Genomic DNA, 20,323 nt, shown 5'->3' on the forward strand with positions numbered 1-20,323 from the left:
TTTGGCTTTGCATCATTCTTCCTGTGGGGCACTTTGCAGTGACTGGGCTCAGTGTTGGATTTTGAAAGACTGTATCTGAGTAGGCCCTGCTTTGGTCCTCCTGTGACCTTCCCTCTTTTCTGAGTTTCCAGTCCTTGACTCTTTTTTCAAGAATCTCCTAATCCTCCCTGTAGTATATGCTTTTCGGCCTTTCACTCAGTTCCTCTTGTCAGTACTCGCCTTTTCCTCACATACGGTACCAGTTCCATTTGAAGAAATCTCTGGTGAATGGGGAGAGAACTAAGTGTTCACTATAAGGTTGAGGATTTTTGCATTTTACAGATGAGGTAAGCCTCAAACCACAAAGCTAGCTTCTAGGTCAGGTCTGTCTACTGCCCCTGGCCAGGTATGTACTTGATACCAACCCTCTCTGAGGAGAGGTAGAGATTATTTTGGGGGACTGGTTCAGTTACAGTCCCTGTTTTTTTCCCCTACTTATCCATGTTTCTCCTGACAGTAACCTTGGCAGTCAGTATAGTGCCTGGGATATTGTGGATTGTGAAGGTTCAAAAAAGTTGAATGAACTTTTGAACTCTGGCTTTGAACTTTTTTTTTTTTTTTTTTTAATAAGCAGAGGGAGAGAGAGAGAGAGAAAGAGAGAGAGAGAAAGAGCATAGTACCAAAGTTTCCTTCAATGCGGTTGTGGCCGAGTTTGAACCTGGGTTGTGGACTTGGCAAAACAGCACACTAGACTCATGCCTGAGAGACCAGTGCTTTATCCACTGCGCCACCTGCCGGGCCACAAGAGCACACTATCCAAGTGAGCTATTTCACCAGTCCGAACTCTTGTCTTTAAAATGACTGCCACCTCTCCAGATTCAAAGGAGGTCTCGAAACTTTACATCAGGCTCAACCTGACGCTGTTGACTGGCTGCGGAAGAAGGGCAAACGCTAGAAGAAGGAGAAGGAGAAGAAGAAGAAGAGGGGTTCTGGTCCCACAGTGATAGATAATATCCTCCAGTGGGACCTTGGGGAAAGCATCCAGATCTGAACTCAGCTCTGAGTCCTGCCTACAGAGTGGAGGATGTCCCCTAAGTTAGCAGAGTTCCCCTGGGCGCTGCTGGCCCCACATGAGGAAGATGCTCTCAGCTGGCTCTCTGTTCCTCTGAGAGTCCCCTGGTTCCCCAGACCTCAAGAGTTTTTCCTTTTCCTTTTGAGTGTGAGCTCTCAGGCAAGTGTTTGCATTTTAATTAAGGCCTCCTGAAAAGTTGCAAGTCCCATAAGAATTAAAATGAGTAGTCAAGCAGATGACAAGGGAATATATATATCACAGAGGCCACAGAACCTGGCCCACCCTTAAGGTTAGTTCTGAGTAGAACCCTTGGAAGCGAGCCTTCCTCCCAAATCCCTAGACTGAAAACTGAAGATTATTAGTTGTGGCTTGGAGCAAGTAGCTATCTTGGGTGGGCCTCTTTCCTGTGTTTTCCCATTCAGGTGCCTGCCTTTGGACAGAGTAGGAGAAGGCGACTTCCTTCTCTGCAGATCACTCAGTCTGGTTCAGCTGCTTGAGGTCACCTCCAACAGGCATGGCTTTTGGTCCATCCTGGCTGTCCCAGGGCCTACAAGGCTGGTAGTGAAGGTCAGCTCCCTGGGTCAGATGCTGGCTTGCAGAAGGAGTCTGGCAGTCCCTTGGCATGGTTCACCAGCTCATAGGAGTCCCGGATATCGGCCAGGCCAAACCAGAAGAAGATCCACTGCTTGTTGGAGAAGCTTCCATCACTGTGCTTGAAGTACCTGGGGGGTGGGATGGGAGGTTAGCGCAAGGCCAGTTCATTTACTGAGGCTCTCCTACTTGCTACACATCCTGGTGGGCCCTGCTGCCTACCATCTGATACTATCTCCTCAACAGCAACCTAGAGCCTGCAATCAATGCTTTATTCTTGGAAGCAGCCCTGAGTAGGCTAGGTAACATGTCACACAGCTAAAGGCTAGTGAGAAGAGGGTTCCTGCTCTCCCCATACTACCTTGGCTGTGCAGCAAGGGGTGGGGTCTTTGGTCACTTCTTGATGCTCACCGTGCAAGGAAGTGATGGTGAAGGGATTGGAGCTTGGCAATTGGGCCTGGAATTAAACTGGAAGTTTCTTGGAACCAGGGAAGAGGCAGGCTATAGAGCAGGTAGGGAGTGCCACTCAGGGCAAAACAGGGCTTAAGTGTGCTCTGCCTCTGAAACTGCATGACTAGGTGGGTGTCTGCTCTCTGCTGAATGACCCACGCTGGGAGTGGAGGCTTTTCCGGGGTTGTCTGGTTGACAAAATTAGGGGAGCTCAGCAAGCTGGAGTTGGAGGGTGGCAGCACAGACCTAGGAGCGGAACCTACCAGGGATTGATGGGATTGGTAACCCTGGAGCGCCAGAAAAGTGTCTGCAGGTCCCGGCGAAGGCACTCCCATAGCATCTGACCTGAGCCTTGGCCTTGGCGGCTGGAGCTCACCACAAACTTGTCCAGGTAAGGGGTGCCCCCCAGTACGGGCTCCATGGTCAGAATCGCAGCTGCGTTGTACCTGGTGCAGCAGGGAGAGGCAGGCTGGGACCTCTCCTGGGTCTGGGCTGTGCGGTGCCTGTCCCTCAGTCCCTGCATCCCTGCCCTCTGGTGCCTGTGGGCTCACCCTTCAGAGAAGTATATTGAGTGCAGCCGTGGGCGCAGTGAGGTCAGGTAGTCGTTCCGGAGCTTCTTGCCGAAGCTGGTGTTGATCAGGGTCACCAGGCGCTCCTGGTTCAGGCTGTCCAGGCTGCGCACTCGCAGTGTCCGCTCTGCATTCTTGAACAGGGTTCCAGAGCCTGTGGTGGGATGGAAGAGGGGGCCATGCTAGTGACTGGAAGCTGGTCCCCAGCTAGAGGCGGGATTCCAGGTAGGGTGAGGCTGGTGGGTCCACATGGGTTTGTATGTGAGTTTCTCCCAAGAAGATGCTTTTCACTCAAGACCCACTGACCTCCCAGAATCACTAGTCTCATACCCTCAGGTGTTTGGTTTTACTCCACCTGGTTCCGCCCCCACAGCTATGGCCTGTGCACCTGCTTAGTCCCGCCCAAGCTCCAGCCCTCTTAGCTGGCCTTCCCCAGGTTGGGACAAGAACCAAAGCTGTACAGTTGTGGGTCTGCCTGTGGCACCCACCCTTGTTGCTGAAGAGCTCAGTGAGCAGTGTGCTGGCCGCAGTGATGACGGCTGAGGAGTGGTGGGGCAGGCGGCTGAGGACGTCCACAATGAGCCGCATCTGCTGCCGCTCTTTGGTGCTCATCCACTCAGCATTGGTCACCAGGTCCAAGTCACCCGGAAGGTTCACTTTACTCAGGATCTGCATCCGAGGTGAGGGCGTGAGCCCCAGGAATACTGCCCTTGTGCCTAGGAACTCCCACCCACTTTCTTCCCGCTGTCCTCAGCGAGGAGAGCTCAAGCCCACAAACACAGACAGTGCCCCTCTGTCCCCTCCCCTACAGGTGTGACTAGCTCAAAAGGGGCTCAAGAGGGACTCAAGGACAGGGGACGGGGAAGTTAGAGCACACCGTGTGACTGCTGTCGCGCAGGCCGCCTGTGACATTGAGGAAGATGATTTTCGTGGGTTGCAGTGCCTTGGCCAGTGACGCGGTCACTTCCAGTGAGTCCAGGAGCACTGAGCGGCGTGCAGCTGTCTCCCCGATGGGACACAGGATGGGGATGCTGCCTGACTCCAGGCACCACTGCAGCAGGTCAGTCTCTACTGAGACGATGCCACCATAGCTGTGGACCGGATGCAGTATTCAGGGAGCCTCCTCTAGGAGGCAGGAGGGGCAGGGCAGCCCGAGCTGAGGACCTGAGTGAGTGCTGTATGTAGGGGTGAAACACTAACCTAGCATGGGGGGCGGGCTCAGCGGCACTCAGCACCGACCCGCCACCAAAGAAGGGCACAGCAGTGGCTGCATTGTGCCGCAGCGCGTCCACCAGCACCTTGCAGTTCTGTGCCAGCTGTGCCTTGGCCTCCCAGAAGGAAAGACAGCCCGAGGGCGCGGTGGGGGCAGGCAGCCCCAGCACCACCAGCGGCTTCATGTCCATGCGCTGCAGGAAGGCCAGCGCAAAAGCCAGGCTGGACACCGCCTGATAGCACTTGAGTACCTCCTCGTCCACCTGAGGGGGAGCGGGAATTGACGAGGGTGACACTGGTTCTGACTCCTGCTGCTTCCCCCCCCACCCCCGTCCTCCAGCCTGGCCCCAAGGGCCCTCTCTGCGTCCACACCCTGCTCAGGAGCTGCCAGGCCCCATTTCTGGCCACCTGCGCCCATCTGCTCCGCCCTTTGCCCCCTAGGTCTTGCCATCCCCTTATCTCATACTGGTGTTCCTCCCTCCGCTCCTCCCTGCGACCTTGGGCTCCCGGACACCTTGGGGGAGGGGAGAGCGACGGCTCCTGTCCAGACTCCCATTCGCAGCCTGAAGCCCCTGCTGCCCAGCACTCAGGGTGCGAGGGGCTTCTCTAGAGAGCGCGTCGCTCTCCACGGGCTGCAAACCCCCGACGCGGGAGCGGGAGGAACGGCGGCCTTACCCAGCCCCGGCACTCCTCCCGGCTCCATCGCGGTCCTCCTCCCGCTTCCAGCCCGCAGTGTGCGCAGCGGACCCGCCAGGGCCCCGGGAGTCTGGGTCCCGCTCACCTCGATGACGGCGAAGGGCTTGTCCGAAGAGTGGTGGCTGGTCTGGAACTCCGAGAGCCAGTGACGCGCCTCCCCGGGGCTGGCCCCGCACTGGTTCAGGAAGGCCTGGATGTCCCGCTGCACCAGAGAGCGGCCGGCCGGGGGCCCCGGAGACTCGGGGGACCCCGGGGGCGCGGGGGGCGGCGTCCACCGCGGCTCCCGGGCGGCGGGCGAGTGGGCATCTTCGTCGGCGCCCTCGGCCTCCTCGCGCGCGGGCTGGGCTGGCGCCCAAGCGGTGCTGAGCCGGCGCCCCGGGCTGGCGCCCCCGGACGCCCGCCGCCCCGCGCTGCCGCTCAGCCTCCGCGTGTCAGCCGCGCCCCGGGGTGCGCGCAGCCTCCGGCCAGCCGCCGCCACCCGCAGGGCCCCGGCCAGCCGCGCCGTTGCCATGACAACCAAACCAGCTCGCCCCCCCACCCCCACTGACCTGCGTCTGTCTGTCCCAAGCACCAGGCTCCCGGGGGCTCTTAACCGGCCGGGGGCGGGACTGGGCCTGACGAGGGCGGGGCACCGTGGGGCGCCTCTGGGTGCTGGGGAGCAGGGGCCGGCGGGGCCGGGGGCGGGGCCGCTGGGATCCCCCGCCCGGGTGCGCATTGCTGGGCCGCCACCCACTGGCGACTCTCACTACTGCCGTCCGGCCTTTCATCCTCTGCCAACGCCGTTTCCAAGAAGGGTTCTGCGGAGCCAGGGTGCTGGGGTCTATGTGAGTTTTGCTGGTGAAAGGGGACTGGGCTGCGCAGGCCTGGGGGAGGGGTGGGAAGGAGTGCTCGCCCAGCTGGAGGATCGGGATGCAGCCCGCCTGGCAGCTGGAATCACGAGGCTGTCGGTGTTTGCCAAACTCTGGGTACCACGTCCTCATATCATCCTTCATATCAATTTTTCCCCTTAAATTTAAAATGTTGGTCAGAGAGAATGTTTACGGATAGGGCACCTGTCATGGCCACAGTTCAGGTTTGAGCCTCAGCGCCAACACTGGTGCCATGGCCCCTGAGGAAGCTCCAGAGCCGTGGTTCTACTCCCCATCCCGAGAAAAAGTGACTGTTGAGATTGAGGAAACAGCACAGCAATTTACTCCTATACCTGAGGATTAGACTCTTATACCTGAGGAGTAGAAGCCCCAGCCAGGTTCAATCCCTAGCACTACCATAAGCCAGAGCTGAGCAGGAAAAAAAAAGAAAGGAAGAAAGAAGGAAAGAAATAGCAAGAAAATAAATAAAGGAAGGGTGGTATTGTACTTAGTTGAGTGCACTCATTATAGTGTGCAAGGACCCGAGTTCAAGTCTCCAGTTCCCACCTGCAGGAGGAAGATTCACAAGTGGTGAAGCAGTACTGCAGGTGTTTCTATCTTTCTATCTCCCCCTTTCCTCTCAGTTTGTCTGCCTATCCAAAATAAATAAATAAATCATGAATTGAAAGAAAAATTAAAGACAGGGGAAAAAGGTGACTTGGGAGTGGTGCACAAGAATGGGACCAGGTCAGCAATAACAAACAAACAAAAACCCTAAAATATATCTCTGTTGGGCCTGTAACTCCGAAGTCTAACTAGAAAGTGTTGCCATAAACTGGGTTGAGTGGTGGCATACCCAGTAAAGTATGAACATTACAGTGCTCAAGGACCTGGGTGTCCACCTTCAGGAATGAAGCTTCACAAGTGGTGAAGTAGTGCTGTAGGTGTCTCTTTCTCTCTGTCTCTTACCTCTATCAGAAGGAGAAGTAGTAGGAATGGCCCCCTGGGAAATGAAGTCCATTTCCCAGTGCTTATACAATTTCCCTGAAAATGGAAATTGTATAAGCACTGAATTCCAGTAATAATCCTCTTGGCAAAAAACACCCCCCTCAAAAAAAAAAAAAAAGAAGAAAGAAACAAACAAAAAACACCAGAACATGGGTTTGGAGCAACAGTATAATGGTTGTGTAAAAGACTTTTCTGCCTGAAGCTCCTTGGTTCAGTCCTGGGCATTACCACATGCCAGAACTGTGCAGTGCTCTGGTTAAAAACAAACAAACAAACAAACAAAATTGGGTTATTGCACCAAAATAAAAGACTCTGGGGAGTCAGGCAGTGGCGCAGCAGGTTAAACGCACATGGCACAAAGCGCAAGGACCGGTGGAAGGATCCTGGTTCAAACCTCCAGCTCCCCACCCCACCTGCAGGGGAGTCACTTCACAAGTGGTGAAGCAGGTCTGCAGGTGTCTGTCTTTCTCTCCCCCTCTGTCTTCTCCTCTCTCCATTTCTCTCTGTCCTATCCAACAATGACGACATCAATAACAACAACAACAATAACCACAACAATGCCAAACAATAAGGGCAACAAAAGGGAAAAAAAAAAAAGAAGACCCTGGCTTGGGTGGGGGGGGGGGTTCAGGTCCTGGAACGTGATGACAGAGGACCTAATGGGGGTTGTATTGTTATGTGGAGAACTGGGAAATGTTATGCATGTACAAACTATTATATTTACTGTCGACTGTAAAACATTAATGCCCCAATAAATAAACAAACAAAACACTGGGTTTTAGAAAAGTCATAACATTTTTTTCTATGCAAAAATGCGTCATGACTTCACTGACACTACAAGAAAATAATGAAATAATATGTCATCAGTACATTACACTGAAAAAAAAACTAAAAAAAAAAAAAAAAAACAACCAAAAAAAAAAAACAGTTACTAAAGTACAGCTGGTTAGTGCTGCCTACTGTCTTGGTAATAAAGATAGTTACTAAGTGCCAGATATTACAGAGACCCTAGTACCCTGTGAGACTCTTTGCTAGGTAGACTGATAGCTGACACCACATGCCAGACACCCAGAAAAGCATGACACCAGCAAGAACATCAACTCCCATTTTACACGGGAGGAAATCGAAGCACAAATTTCTGTATGTGAGGACCAAGGACACTCAATCAGTACGTTAGCCATGGAATTTGTCTTTAAAGCAAAGCTACTGTGCTCCAGATCCATGTTCTTGAGCAGGATTTGGAAAGAAGGGGCTGGGTGGTGGTGCACCTGGTTGAGTACACAAGTTACCATGTGCAAGGACTCAGGTTCGAGCCCCCAGTTCTCACCTGCAGAGGAGAAGCTTCATGAATGCTGAAGCAGTACTGCAGGTGTCTCTTTCTCTCTACCTATCTTCCCTCCTCATCCTGGTTTCTCTGTCTCTATCTAGTACGTAAATAGAATAAAAAATATATAAATTATTCAGAAAGGATTTGAGAACAGTAATGAATGTGATGCGTTGTTTCTTTTTTTAAATTAATTAATTAATTAATTTTTCCCTTTTGTTGCCCTTGTTTTTTAACATTGTTGTGGTTATTGATGTTTTTGTTGGATAGGACAGAGAGAAATGGAGAGAGGAGGGGAAGACAGAGAGGAGGAGAAAAAGACAGACACTTGCAGACCTGCTTTACCACTTGTGAAGTGACTCCGCTACAGGTGGGGAGCCGGGAGCTCGAACCAGGATCCTTAAGCCGGTCCTTGCACTTTGCTCCACCTGCGCTTAACCTGCTGCACCACCCCCCGGACTCTCGATGTATTGTTTCTTAATGCTGTATCTCATGCTCTCTCAGAGGGGCCATCCAACCCTAGGGAACACTCCAAGCTAGTCCCACACTGCTGCTACAGAGGAGACTCACAGGAGAGGGGCAGTGACCTGCCCAAGGCCACACATCCACTGCTGTTTCCTTCCTTCTGTGAAGTCCTATGCTCAGGCCTTCTGGGACTTGGCCTGAATGGGCTCTGCCTGAGCTTCTTTCCTGACTGACCAGAAGGGACTGGGATGTGCCTCACCCCTTCCTAGTATTCCCACCCCCCCACCCCAACAGACACACACACACACACACACACACACACACACACACACACACCCCTGCATGTACACAAAGTTCCAGGTAGGAGTTGGGGTGGAGGGAGATGACTTTTGTGTCTTCCTCCATAGGAGGAAGATTCTCCACTATTTAGAAATTCTGGAATCTGGGCAGTGACATACCCAGTTGAGCTCACATGTTGCAATGCTCAAGGACCTGGGAGTGAAATAATCGTACTACCTCCTCATCTCAGCCTGTGGGGCCAACTCTGGGGCTTTCTCTCTCTTCCTTTTCTTTTAGCCCCCACCCAATACACTTTGTTTATTTCCTCTTCCTTTTCCCCTTCCCCTTCTCCTCCCCCTCCTCCTCCTTTTTTTTTTCTTTTTTTCCCAGAGCACTGCTCTGGTTTATGGTGGTGTGGGGGATTAAATCTGGGACTTTGGAGCCTCAGACATGATAGTCTCTTTGCATAAACATTATGCTATCTACCCCTGCCCTCCCAATACACTTTGCACAGTCCACCAGAGGACCACATTAGCCCTTGGGTATGATCTTAATTTTTCTCCACAATCTCTTCCCTGCCCACATAGCTCACCCCTCCCCGCCAACTTCAAACTTGTTTCCCCTTCCCAGGCTCTTCACTGGACACCGTCTCTGGCCCATCTTCATTCAGGATTCCTTTTCCCCTTTCTCCTGTTGTGGCTCTGGGGCTCTTCCCTGTGCAGACTTCACTCCACTCCTTCCAGGCCCTTCCTCCCACTGTGAGGGTGCTGGGCCCTGTGAGGGTGAGGGTGGCCTGTTTCTTTACACTGAAGCTCTTATACAGGAGCCAGGCCTTTCTGCTCTCAGACTGGGGCTCCTTGAAGCCAGGGTGGATATCTCCCTTCTTAGGCTGGGGGTTGCTTAAGGGGCACCCTATTTCAGTAGCCAACAGCCCCAGTCCCACCCCCCCTAGGCAGCCTGGAAGCTGCTCTCTACTCCTTTGGGCTTTAGCCCAGAGGGCTGTGGCCCCAGGCAGCCAATGGGGCCTAGGGATGCCCCAAGTAGATGATTAACCCCAGGCCCAATGACCCTGGTGTCACTGTGTCCCCATCACCTCTTCTTGGGGGAAGGCCAGCCTTTAGTTGGGGGAACTGACCCACTTTCTGGAGGAGATAACTGTGGGTGCATGGGGTCAGCACTCCTTGGACACCTGCACAATCATTATTGATCTGTTTCCTGTTTGAATTTTTTTAAACAATCTTTTTATTTATTTATTTATTCCCTTTTGTTGCCCTTGTTTTATTGTTGTAGTTATTATTGTTGTTGTTATTGATGTCGTTGTTGGATAGGACAGAGAGACGTGGAGAGAGAAAGGGAGAGAAAGATAGACACCTGCAGACCTGATTCACTGCCTGTGAAGTGACTCCCTTGCAGGTGGGGAGCCGGGGGCTCGAACTGGAATCCTTAGGCCGATCCTTGGGCTTTGCGCTGCCTGCGCTTAACACAGTGTGCTACCGCCTGACTCCCCTGTTTGAATTTTTTTTTAAAAAAATATTTATTTATTGGATAGAGACAGCCAGAAATCGAGAGGGGAGGGGGTGATAGGGAGAGAGGCAGAGAGACACCTGCAACACTACTACTTCAGCACTCATGAAGCTTTCCCCCTGCTGGTGGGGATTAGGGGCTCGAACCTGGGTCCTTGCACATTGTAACATATATGCTCAACCAGGTGTGCCACCACCTGGCCCCTGAATTTTCTTTTTTTAATAATACTTTTATATATCTTATTTGTGTTTTTTTTTGGGGGGGTGGGATAGAGACAGAGTGAAATCAAGAGGATAAGGGAAGGTAGAGAGGGAGAGAGAAAGAGACACTTGCAGCACAGATTCATGCTCATGCAGCTTTCTCCCTACAGGGCAATTTCAGTCACAGCACCTGAGGGGAATCAGTTTTCCTTCCTTCCCTCCCTCTCCTTCCACTTTCTTCCTTTCCTCCTTCTTCATCTTTTTTTTTTTTCTAAAAGATTTTATTTATTTATGAGAAAGATTGGAGGAGAGAGAAAGAACCAGATATCACTCTGGCACATGTGCTTCCGGGGATCGAACTCAAGACCTCATGATTGAGTCCAAAGCTTTACTGCTGCGCCACCTCCTGGATGACCCTCCTTCTTCATCTTAATCAATAATAAAGAGAACCAGAGCATCACTCTGTGATATATATTGGACCTCTCACTTGATAGTCCAACAATTTATCCACTGGGCCACCTCCTGGGTTGCTCAAGGAAAGTTTACACACACACACACACACACACACACACACACACACACACACACACACACACACACACACACACACACACACACACGTAGAGCTCCATGCCATCCACTAAGACACACAGTTACATAGATGTGTAGATGTACAGTCATAAAGACAAACAGGTCAACACAGACATGCTTACATATAGGATAGAGGCTATGTCAAGAGTCGTGTCCTGCAATCCAGTGCTTTATCCACTCTGCCCACTCCTTGATCACATGTTAAGGAGTCTTTCTAAAATGCTAATGTAACACTATCTCTATAACTAGTTGCAATTTTCCCCTCACCTCTAGTTTATTGTTGGTGTGTGGAATAGAACCTGGGACTTTGGAGCCTCAGACATGAGTGTCTATGCATAACCATTATGTTACCTATCCCCACCCACTAGTTGCAATTTTGAAATTAGGAATTTAATACTTTGGGAGTGGGTGGTGATACACCTGCTTGAGTGCACATGTTACAATACACAAGGGCCCTGATTCAAGCCTCCACCCCCCACCTGCAGGAGGAAAGCTTCATGAGTGGTGAAGCATGGCTGCAGGTGTGTCTCTCTCCTTCTCTATCTCTCCATTTCTCATGAGTTTTCTCTGTCTCTATCCAATAAATATATAAGGATAATAAAATAAAATGAAAAGGAATTTAATACTGAAAGGGTTAAAAAAAATCTGTCTCTCAACCTAGAAAGTAGCATAGTGGATAAAGCTTTGGCCTCTCAAGTCTTAAGCCCTGCGTTTGTTTCCTGACAATATATGTACCAGAGTGACGCTATGGTTAATTTCCCTCTCTCTCTCTCTTTCTCTTTCTCTCTCTCTCTCTCTTTCTCTCTCACTCCCTCTTATAAATAAATACAGTAATCTTGTGACTGAGTAAGTTGTGGTCTAAATACACAACAGAACACTACTCAGCTATTAAACATGGTGATTTCACCTTCTTTACCCCATCTTGGGTGAAGCTTGAAGAAATCATGTTAAGTGTGGTCTGGGAGCTGGCGCAGTGGATAAAGCATTGGATTCTCAACCATGAGGTCCTGAGTTCGATCCCTGGAAGCACATGTACTAGAGTGATGTCTGGTTCTTTCTCTCCTCCTATCTTTCTCATGAATAAATTAAAAAAATTTCTTTAAAAAAATAAAAGAAATCATGTTAAGTGACATAAGTCAGAAACAAAAAGATGAATATGGGTTGATCTCCCTCATAGACAGAAAACAAGACCAGAAGGGGAAACACTAAGCAGAACTTGGACTGGAGTTGGTGTATTGCACCAAAGTAAAAGACTCTGGAGGGTAGGAGAGGGTTCAGGTCCTAGAGGAGGACCTACTGGGGGTTGTATTGTTATGTGGAAATGTCATACATATACAGACTATTATATTTTACTGTTGACTGTAAACCATTAATCCCCTAATAAGGAAATAAAAAAATAATAAATTAAAAAAAGAGGTGAAGGACAAAGATAGTTTCATTGATATGTGGAATTTAGATGACTAAAACAAATAAATGTGCAAAAAATAGTAAAATAAATAAATACACTCATTTTAGTATATGTGCTGCCAAAGTGAGCACATAAATACACTCTTTTTAAAAAACATTTATTCCCTTTTTTGTTCTTGTGGTTTTTTTATTATAGTTATTGATGTTGTTGTTATTAATGTCATCGTTGTTGGATAGGACAGAGAGAAATAGAGAGAGGAGGTGAAGACAGAGGGGGAGAGAAAGATAGACACCTGCAGACCTGCTTCACCGCCTGTGAAGTGACTCCCCTGCAGGTGGGGAGCTGGGGACTCGAACTGGGATCCTTACCCCGGTCCTTGCACTTTGCGCCATGTGCTCTTAACCCGCTGTGCTGCCGCTGACTCCCAAAATACACTCATTTTAAAATAACTCTGTCAAGCCCCAAAACCTAGATATAGACCAGGTACCATGAGACAGGGCATATGTACACATGTATCCATAAATTAGAAAAAAATATATACCTGAAAGCAAAAGTACACAATCATTTGCAGTGAGTCAATAAATGAAGTAAGCAAGTAGAAAGACCTAAAAAGACACCATAAAGTTCATAATGAAATAGTTTCTACTGAGATCTAGATACCCTCCTCACCTACTTCCTGTTACACTTCTCTCAGTCACTCCAAAGCTAACCTTATAAAAGCAGAATAAGGGCAAGAGACTGGCATACTTTAATGATGACTCTTTAGTCACTATCGGGCCACCCCATCATCTGAGGCCCTAGTTGGGGAGTCCTGGGATTCCCACACCGACATGATGGGCCTAGACCTCAAATAAATCCCTCTCTCCATTGTCACTGGTCATCTCCATAAGGAACAACATAATGGACCCCTTTGTGGCCCCCACAAGACCTTGCCCTCAGTGTGAATCAACAATGGTAGAGAATGTTCCATCCTCCAAAGGGAGGCTGGATAGCATACTCTATCTACCACCTGAGGAAGAAGGGTCCTGAAATTGGTGCAACTTGGAACGTTCCTGCTCATGACCACAGAATGTGAGCTCAGATCTACAGGGATGTAGAGGTCACATAGGCTCCTATACTGAATATGGACCCCAGATCACATCAAATCAATGGGGTTTACAGTCAACAATAATTATACAATTTTACCATATTTGGGAGCTATTCTCTTCCCTGATCCAGCTTTCTAGTCCTTTTTCTAGCCATGACATCATCTCCCCAAGACAATAACTTGGATCCACCTGCATATCAGATGTCAGTCTCAGGCAAAAACTAATGAAGTCATGGGCCCCTTGGAATATACCTAAAAATAGACCTACTAGCTATTTCTAAAATGGAGACCCTAAATCTTCATTTGCAACATTATTGGCTTTAGGTTCATGATTAGTCAACAATTTGTTTGGCTTTATATGTTAAGTTTTTTTTTCAGCCAGATGCTAGCATGATGCCAACCTGACTTCCCTGGGCAGACGACCACACCAGTATGTCCTGGAGCCCCACATCCCTGGAGCCCTGCCCCACTAGGGAAAGAGAAAGAGGTTGGGAGTATGGATAGACCTGCCAATGCCCATGTTCAGTGGGGAAGCAATGACCTTCCACCTTCTGTACCCCATAGTGACCCTTGGTTCATATTCCCAGAGGGTTAAAGAATAGGAAAGCTATCAGGGAAGGAGATGGGATATAGAGTTCTGGTTATGGGAGATGTGTGGAATTGTACCCCTTTTATCCTATGGTCTTTTCAGTGATTCCATTTTAAGTTTTTTTTTTCTTTTTTCTCTTCACTAGAGCACTGCTCAGCTCTGGTTTATGGTCGTGCGGGGGATTGAACCTGGGACTTTGGAGCCTCAGGCACAAGAGTCTATGCTATCTACCCTGCCTTCAGTGTTTCCATTTTATAAATAAAAATAAAAAAATATATAACTGTCTTTCCCTAGGGAGATAGCCTAATGGTATTAAAAAAAAGGGTTCTGCCCTTTGACAGATGACTAGATAAAAAGTTATAGGACAAGGAGTCGGGTGGTAGCACAGCAGGTTAAGCTCACGTGGCGCAAAGCACAAGGACCGGCGTAAGGATCCCGGTTTGAGCCCCCAGTTCTCCACCTTCAGGGGAGTCCCTTCACAGGCGGTGAAGCAGGTCTGCAGGTGTCTGTCTTTCTCTCCCCCTCTCTGTCTTCCCCCCTGAGTGGACCTTTACATTATAATACCATTCTTTAATTGGATTAGTTTCTTTCTCCTCCTCCTTCTCCTATTTTTTTTTCTTTTTAGAGATTTCTTTCATTTTTTAGTAGATTACAAGATTGTAAGATTATGTAGATATTTATTTTATTTTTTTAAATTTATTTCTTTATTGGGAAATTAATGTTTTACATTCAACAGTAAATATAATAGTTTGTACATGCATAACATTCCCCAGTTTCCCATTTAACAATACAACCCCCACTATGTCATTTATCATCCTTCATGGACCTGTATTCTACCCACCCACCCCCAGAGTCTTTTACTTTGGTGCAATACGCCAATTCCATTAGTTCTACTTGTGTTTTCTTTTCTGGTCTTGTTTTTCAACTTCTGCCTGAGAGTGAGATCATCCCATATTCATCCTTCTGTTTCTGACTTATTTCACTCAACATGATTTTTTTCAAGGTCCACCCAAGATCGGCTGAAAACGGTGAAGTCACCATTTTTGACAGCTGAGTAGTATTCCATTGTGTATATATACCACAACGTGCTCAGCCACTCATCTGTTGTTGGACACCTGGGTTGCTTCCAGGTTTTGGCTATTACAAATTGTGCTGCCAAGAACATATGTGTACACAGATCTTTTTGGATGGGTGTGTTGGGTTCCTTAGGATATATCCCCAGGAGAGGAATTGTAGGGTCATAAGGTAGGTCCATTTCTAGCCTTCTGAGAGTTCTCCAGACTATTCTCCACAGAAGTTGGACCAATTGACATTCCCACCAGCAGTACAGGAGGGTTCCTTTGACTCCACACCCTCTCCAGCATTTGCTGCTGTTACCTTTTCTGATGTACGACATTCTCACAGGAGTGAAGTGATATCTCGTTATTGTCTTTATTTGCATTTCTCTGACAGTCAGAGACTTGGAGCATTTTTTCATGTGTTTCTCAGCCTTTTGGATCTCTTCTCTGGTGAATATTCTGTCCATGTCCTCCCCCCATTTTTGGATGGGGTTATTTGCTGTCTTGTTGTTGAGTCTGGCAAGCTCTTTATGTATGTTGGTTATTAAACGCTTATCTGATGTATGGCATGTAAAGATCTTCTCCCATTCTGTAAACAACCATCACCAAGCCTGCCTTGAAAGAAGTTCTGAAAGGTTTCCTATAAACAACCAGACCACCACAAATAGAACATATATCAAAACACTCTAAAACTCTACAAGAATGGCGTTAAAATATCTTCAATCTTTGATATCAATAAATGTGAATGGCCTGAATTCACCTATTAAAAGACACAGAGTAGGAAGATGGATCAGAAAACACAACCCAACAATATGTTGTCTACAGGAAACTCACCTAACGCAACAAGACAAACACAGACTTAAAGTGAAAGGATGGAAAACTATCATTCAAGCCAATGGCCCACAAAAAAGGGCAGGAACAGCTATTCTCATATCTGACATGATAGACTTTAAAATAGATAAGATTAAAAAAGATAGGAATGGACACTACTTAATGCTCAGAGGATCAGTCAATCAAGAGGACTTAACAATTATTAATATCTATGCACCCAATGAGAAGCCATCTAAATACATCAAACATCTACTGAAAGAGCTACAGCAATATATTAACAGTAACACAATCATAGTAGGGGACTTCAACACCCCACTCCCTCAACTTGACAGATCATACAGGAAGAAAATCAGTAAAGACATAAGGGAGCTAAATGAAGAGATAGATAAACTAGAACTATTGGACATTTTCAGAGTCATTCATCCAAAGAAACTGGAATACACATTTTACTCAAATCCACATGGATCATTCTCAAGGATAGACCATATGTTAGGCCACAAAGACAGCATCAGCCTATTCAAGAGCACTGAAATCATCCCAAGCATCTTCTCAGACCACAGTGGAATTAAATTAACACTTAACAATCAACAAAAGATTAGTAACAGTACCAAAATGTGGAAGCTCAACAGTACACTTCTTAACAACTTCTGGGTCAAAGAGGAAATCAAGGAAGAAATCAAAATGTTTCGAGAGTTCAATGAAAATGAAGACACAAGCTATCAAAATATTTGGGACACAGCTAAAGCAGTCCTAAGAGGGAAGTTCATAGCTATACAAGCACACATTAGGAAACAAGAAAAGGCACAAATAAACAGCCTGACTGCACATCTTAAAGACCTAGAAGAAGAACAACAAAGGAACCCTAAAGCAACCAGAAGGACAGAAATTACTAAAGTTAGGGCAGAAATAAATAACATTGAGAATAGGAAAACCATACAAAAGATCAATGAAAGTAAATGTTGGTTCTTCGAAAGAGTAAACAAAATCGACAAACCTTTAGCCAGACTCACAAAACAAAAAAGGGAGAAGACCCAAATAAATCGGATAGTAAATGAAAGAGGAGATATCACAACAGACACTGCAGAAATTCAACATATCATGCGAGGCTTCTTTTTTTTTTTTTTTTAATTGTTGTAGTTATTATTGTTGTTGTCGTCATTGTTGGATAGGACAGAGAGAAACGGAAAGAGGAGGGGAAGACAGAGAGGAGGAGAGAAAGACAGACACCTGCAGACCTGCTTTACCGCCTGTGAAGCGACTCCCCTGCGGGGAGTCGGGGTTCGAACCGGGATCCTTATGCCGGTTCTTGTGCTTTGCGCCACCTGCGCTTAACCTGCTGCGCTACAGCCCGACTCCCTCATGCGAGGCTTCTATGAACAACTATATGCCACCAAGTTAGAGAACCTGGAAGAAATGAATGATTTCCTAGATACCTACCAACTTCCAAAACTAAGTAAAGAGGAAGTGGATAACATGAACAGGCCCATCACAGCTAATGAAATTGAAACAGTTATCAAAAGTCTTCCCAAAAATAAAAGTCCTGGACCAGATGGTTTTACAAATGAATTCTACAAAACTTTCAAAGAAGAACTAATACCTCTACTTTTAAAAGTCTTCCAGAAGATTGAAGACACTGGAATACTCCCTGCCAGCTTCTATGAAGCCAACATCACCCTGATACCAAAAGCAGACAGGGACACAACCAAAAAAGAAAACTACAGACCAATATCTCTGATGAACATAGATGCGAAAATATTGAACAAAATTCTAGCTAACCGGATACAGCAGTATATCAAAAAAAATTGTTCATCATGACCAAGTGGGGTTTATCCCAGGCATGCAAGGTTGGTTTAATATACGTAAATCAATCAATGTGATCCACCACATCAACAAAAGCAAGACCAAGAACCACATGGTCATATCAATAGATGCAGAGAAAGCCTTTGACAAAATACAACATCCCTTTATGATCAAAACACTACAAAAAATAGGAATAGATGGAAAATTCCTGAAGATAGTGGAGTCTATATATAGCAAACCTACAGCCAACATCATACTCAATGGTGAAAAACTGGAAGCATTTCCCCTCAGATCAGGTACTAGACAGGGCTGCCCACTATCACCATTACTATTCAACATAGTGTTGGAAGTTCTTGCCATAGCAATCAGGCAGGAGCAAGGAATTAAAGGGATACAGATTGGAAGAGAAGAAGTCAAACTCTCCTTATTTGCAGATGACATGATAGTATACATGGAAAAACCTAAGGAATCTAGCAAGAAGCTTTTGGAAATCATCAGGCAATACAGTAAGGTGTCAGGCTATAAAATTAACATTCAAAAGTCAGTGGCATTCCTCTATGCAAACACTAAGTTAGAAGAAATTGAAATCCAGAAATCAGTTCCTTTTTCTATAGCAACAAAAACAATAAAATATCTAGGAATAAACCTAACCAAAGAAGTGAAAGACTTGTATACTGAAAATTATGAGTCACTACTCAAAGAAATTGAAAAAGACACAAAGAAGTGGAAAGATATTCCATGCTCATGGGTTGGAAGAATTAACATCATCAAAATGAATATATTACCCAGAGTCATCTACAAATTGAATGCTATCCCCATCAAGATCCCAAGCACAATTTTTTAGGAAAATAGATCAAATGCTACAAATGTTTATCTGGAACCAGAAAAGACCTAGAATTGCCAAAACAATCTTGAGAAAAAAGAACAGAACCGGAGGCATCACACTGCCAGATCTCAAACTATATTATAGGGCCATTGTCATCAAAACTGCTTGGTACTGGAACATGAACAGACACACTGACCAGTGGAATAGAATTGAGAGCCCAGAAATGAGGCCCCACACCTATGGACATCTAATCTTTGACAAAGGGGCCCAGATTATTATATGGGGGAAACAGAGTCTCTTCAACAAATGGTGTTGGAAACAATGGGTTGAAACATGCAGAAGAATGAAGCTGAATCACTGTATTTCACCAAATACAAAAGTAAATTCCAAGTGGATCAAGGACTTGGATGTTAGACCAGAAACTATCAGATACTTAGAGGAAAATATTGGCAGAACTTTTTTCCACATAAATTTTAAAGACATTTTCAATGAAACGAATCCAATTACAAGGAAGACTAAGGCAAGTATAAACCTATGGGACTACATCAAATTAAAAAGCTTCTTCACAGCAAAAGAAACCACTACCCAAATCAAGAGACCCCTCACAGAATGGGAGAAGATCTTTACATGCCATACATCAGATAAGAGTTTAATAACCAACATATATAAAGAGCTTGCCAGACTCAACAACAAGACAACAAATAACCCCATCCAAAAATGGGGGGAGGAATTGGACAGAATATTCACCAGAGAAGAGATCCAAAAGGCCGAGAAACACATGAAAAAATGCTCCAAGTCTCTGATTGTCAGAGAAATGCAAATCAAGACAACAATGAGATATCACTTCACTCCTGTGAGAATGTCACACATCAGAAAAGGTAACAGCAGCAAATGCTGGAGAGGGTGTGGGGTCAAAGGAACCCTCCTGCACTGCTGGTGGGAATGTCAATTGGTCCAACCTCTGTGGAGAACAGTCTGGAGAACTCTCAGAAGGCTAGAAATGGACCTACCCTATGACCCTGCAATTCCTCTCCTGGGGATATATCCTAAGGAACCCAACACACCCATCCAAAAAGATCTGTGTACACATATGTTCTTGGCAGCACAATTTGTAATAGCCAAAACCTGGAAACAACCCAGGTGTCCAACAACAGATGAGTGGCTGAGCACGTTGTGGTATATATACACAATGGAATACTACTCAGCTGTCAAAAATGGTGACTTCACCGTTTTCAGCCGATCTTGGATGGACCTTGAAAAAATCATGTTGAGTGAAATAAGTCAGAAACAGAAGGATGAATATGGGATGATCTCACTCTCAGGCCGAAGTTGAAAAACAAGAGTAGAAAAGAAAACACAAGTCGAACCTGAAATGGAATTGGAGTATTACACCAAAGTAAAAGACTCTGGGGTGGGTGGGTGGGTGGGGAGAATACAGGTCCATGAAAAATGATGAATGAAATAGTGGGGGTTGTATTGCTAAATGGGAATCTGGGGAATGTTATGCATGTAAAAAAAAAAAAAAGAAGTAGAAACGCAAAGCAGAAATTGACTGAGTTTGGAGTATGGCACCAAAGTAAGAAAGCAGAAGTATACTAGAGTTTGCAGTGAGTACCTCCCTAATACTTCCTCTCCACTTTTCCAAGCTTTGGGTCCATGATTGCTCAACAATTTGTATGGCTTTGTATGTTAACTCTCTTTTCAGTCACCAGGTTCCAGGTGTCATCAGGATGCCGGCCAGACTTCCTTGGATTGAAGACACCACCAATGTGTCCTGGAGCTCAGCTTCCCCAGAGACCCATCCTACTAGGGAAAGAGAGAGGCAGACTGGGAGTATGGACCGACCAGTCAACGCCCATGTTCAGCGAGGAAGCAATTACAGAAGCCAGACCTTCTACCTTCTGCAACCCTCAATG

General features: G+C 46.7%; 1 protein-coding gene and 1 long non-coding RNA gene across 3 annotated transcripts in view; one reads left to right on the top strand and one right to left on the bottom strand.

The window, feature by feature from the left end:
- Window positions 1-1,204: 1,204 nt before the first annotated feature.
- NAGS (N-acetylglutamate synthase) lies at window positions 1,205-5,352 on the bottom strand. 2 transcript variants are annotated; one of them, XM_007531835.3, is made up of 7 exons: window positions 4,655-5,344; window positions 3,862-4,136; window positions 3,539-3,752; window positions 3,150-3,330; window positions 2,644-2,815; window positions 2,356-2,538; window positions 1,205-1,773 (listed from the first exon to the last, which is right to left on the bottom strand). In XM_007531835.3, exons 1-7 carry the CDS (start codon window positions 5,282-5,284, stop codon window positions 1,620-1,622), a joined length of 1,809 nt encoding a protein of 602 aa, XP_007531897.2. In that variant the 5' UTR covers window positions 5,285-5,344; the 3' UTR covers window positions 1,205-1,619. The 2 variants fall into 2 exon arrangements, with proteins under 2 accessions (XP_007531897.2, XP_060059392.1); XM_060203409.1 differs by lacking the exon at window positions 2,356-2,538 and having other exon boundaries at window positions 4,655-5,352.
- The window catches only part of LOC132541908 (uncharacterized), a 32,099-nt gene continuing 17,046 nt past the window's right edge, over window positions 5,271-20,323 (top strand). The window contains exon 1 of the long non-coding RNA XR_009553020.1: window positions 5,271-5,393. This is a non-coding gene — a long non-coding RNA (uncharacterized LOC132541908). The remainder of the gene's footprint in view (window positions 5,394-20,323) is intronic.

The sequence above is a fragment of the Erinaceus europaeus genome, chromosome 12 (assembly GCF_950295315.1).
Source record: "Erinaceus europaeus chromosome 12, mEriEur2.1, whole genome shotgun sequence".
NCBI classification, from domain to species: Eukaryota; Metazoa; Chordata; class Mammalia; order Eulipotyphla; family Erinaceidae; genus Erinaceus; species Erinaceus europaeus.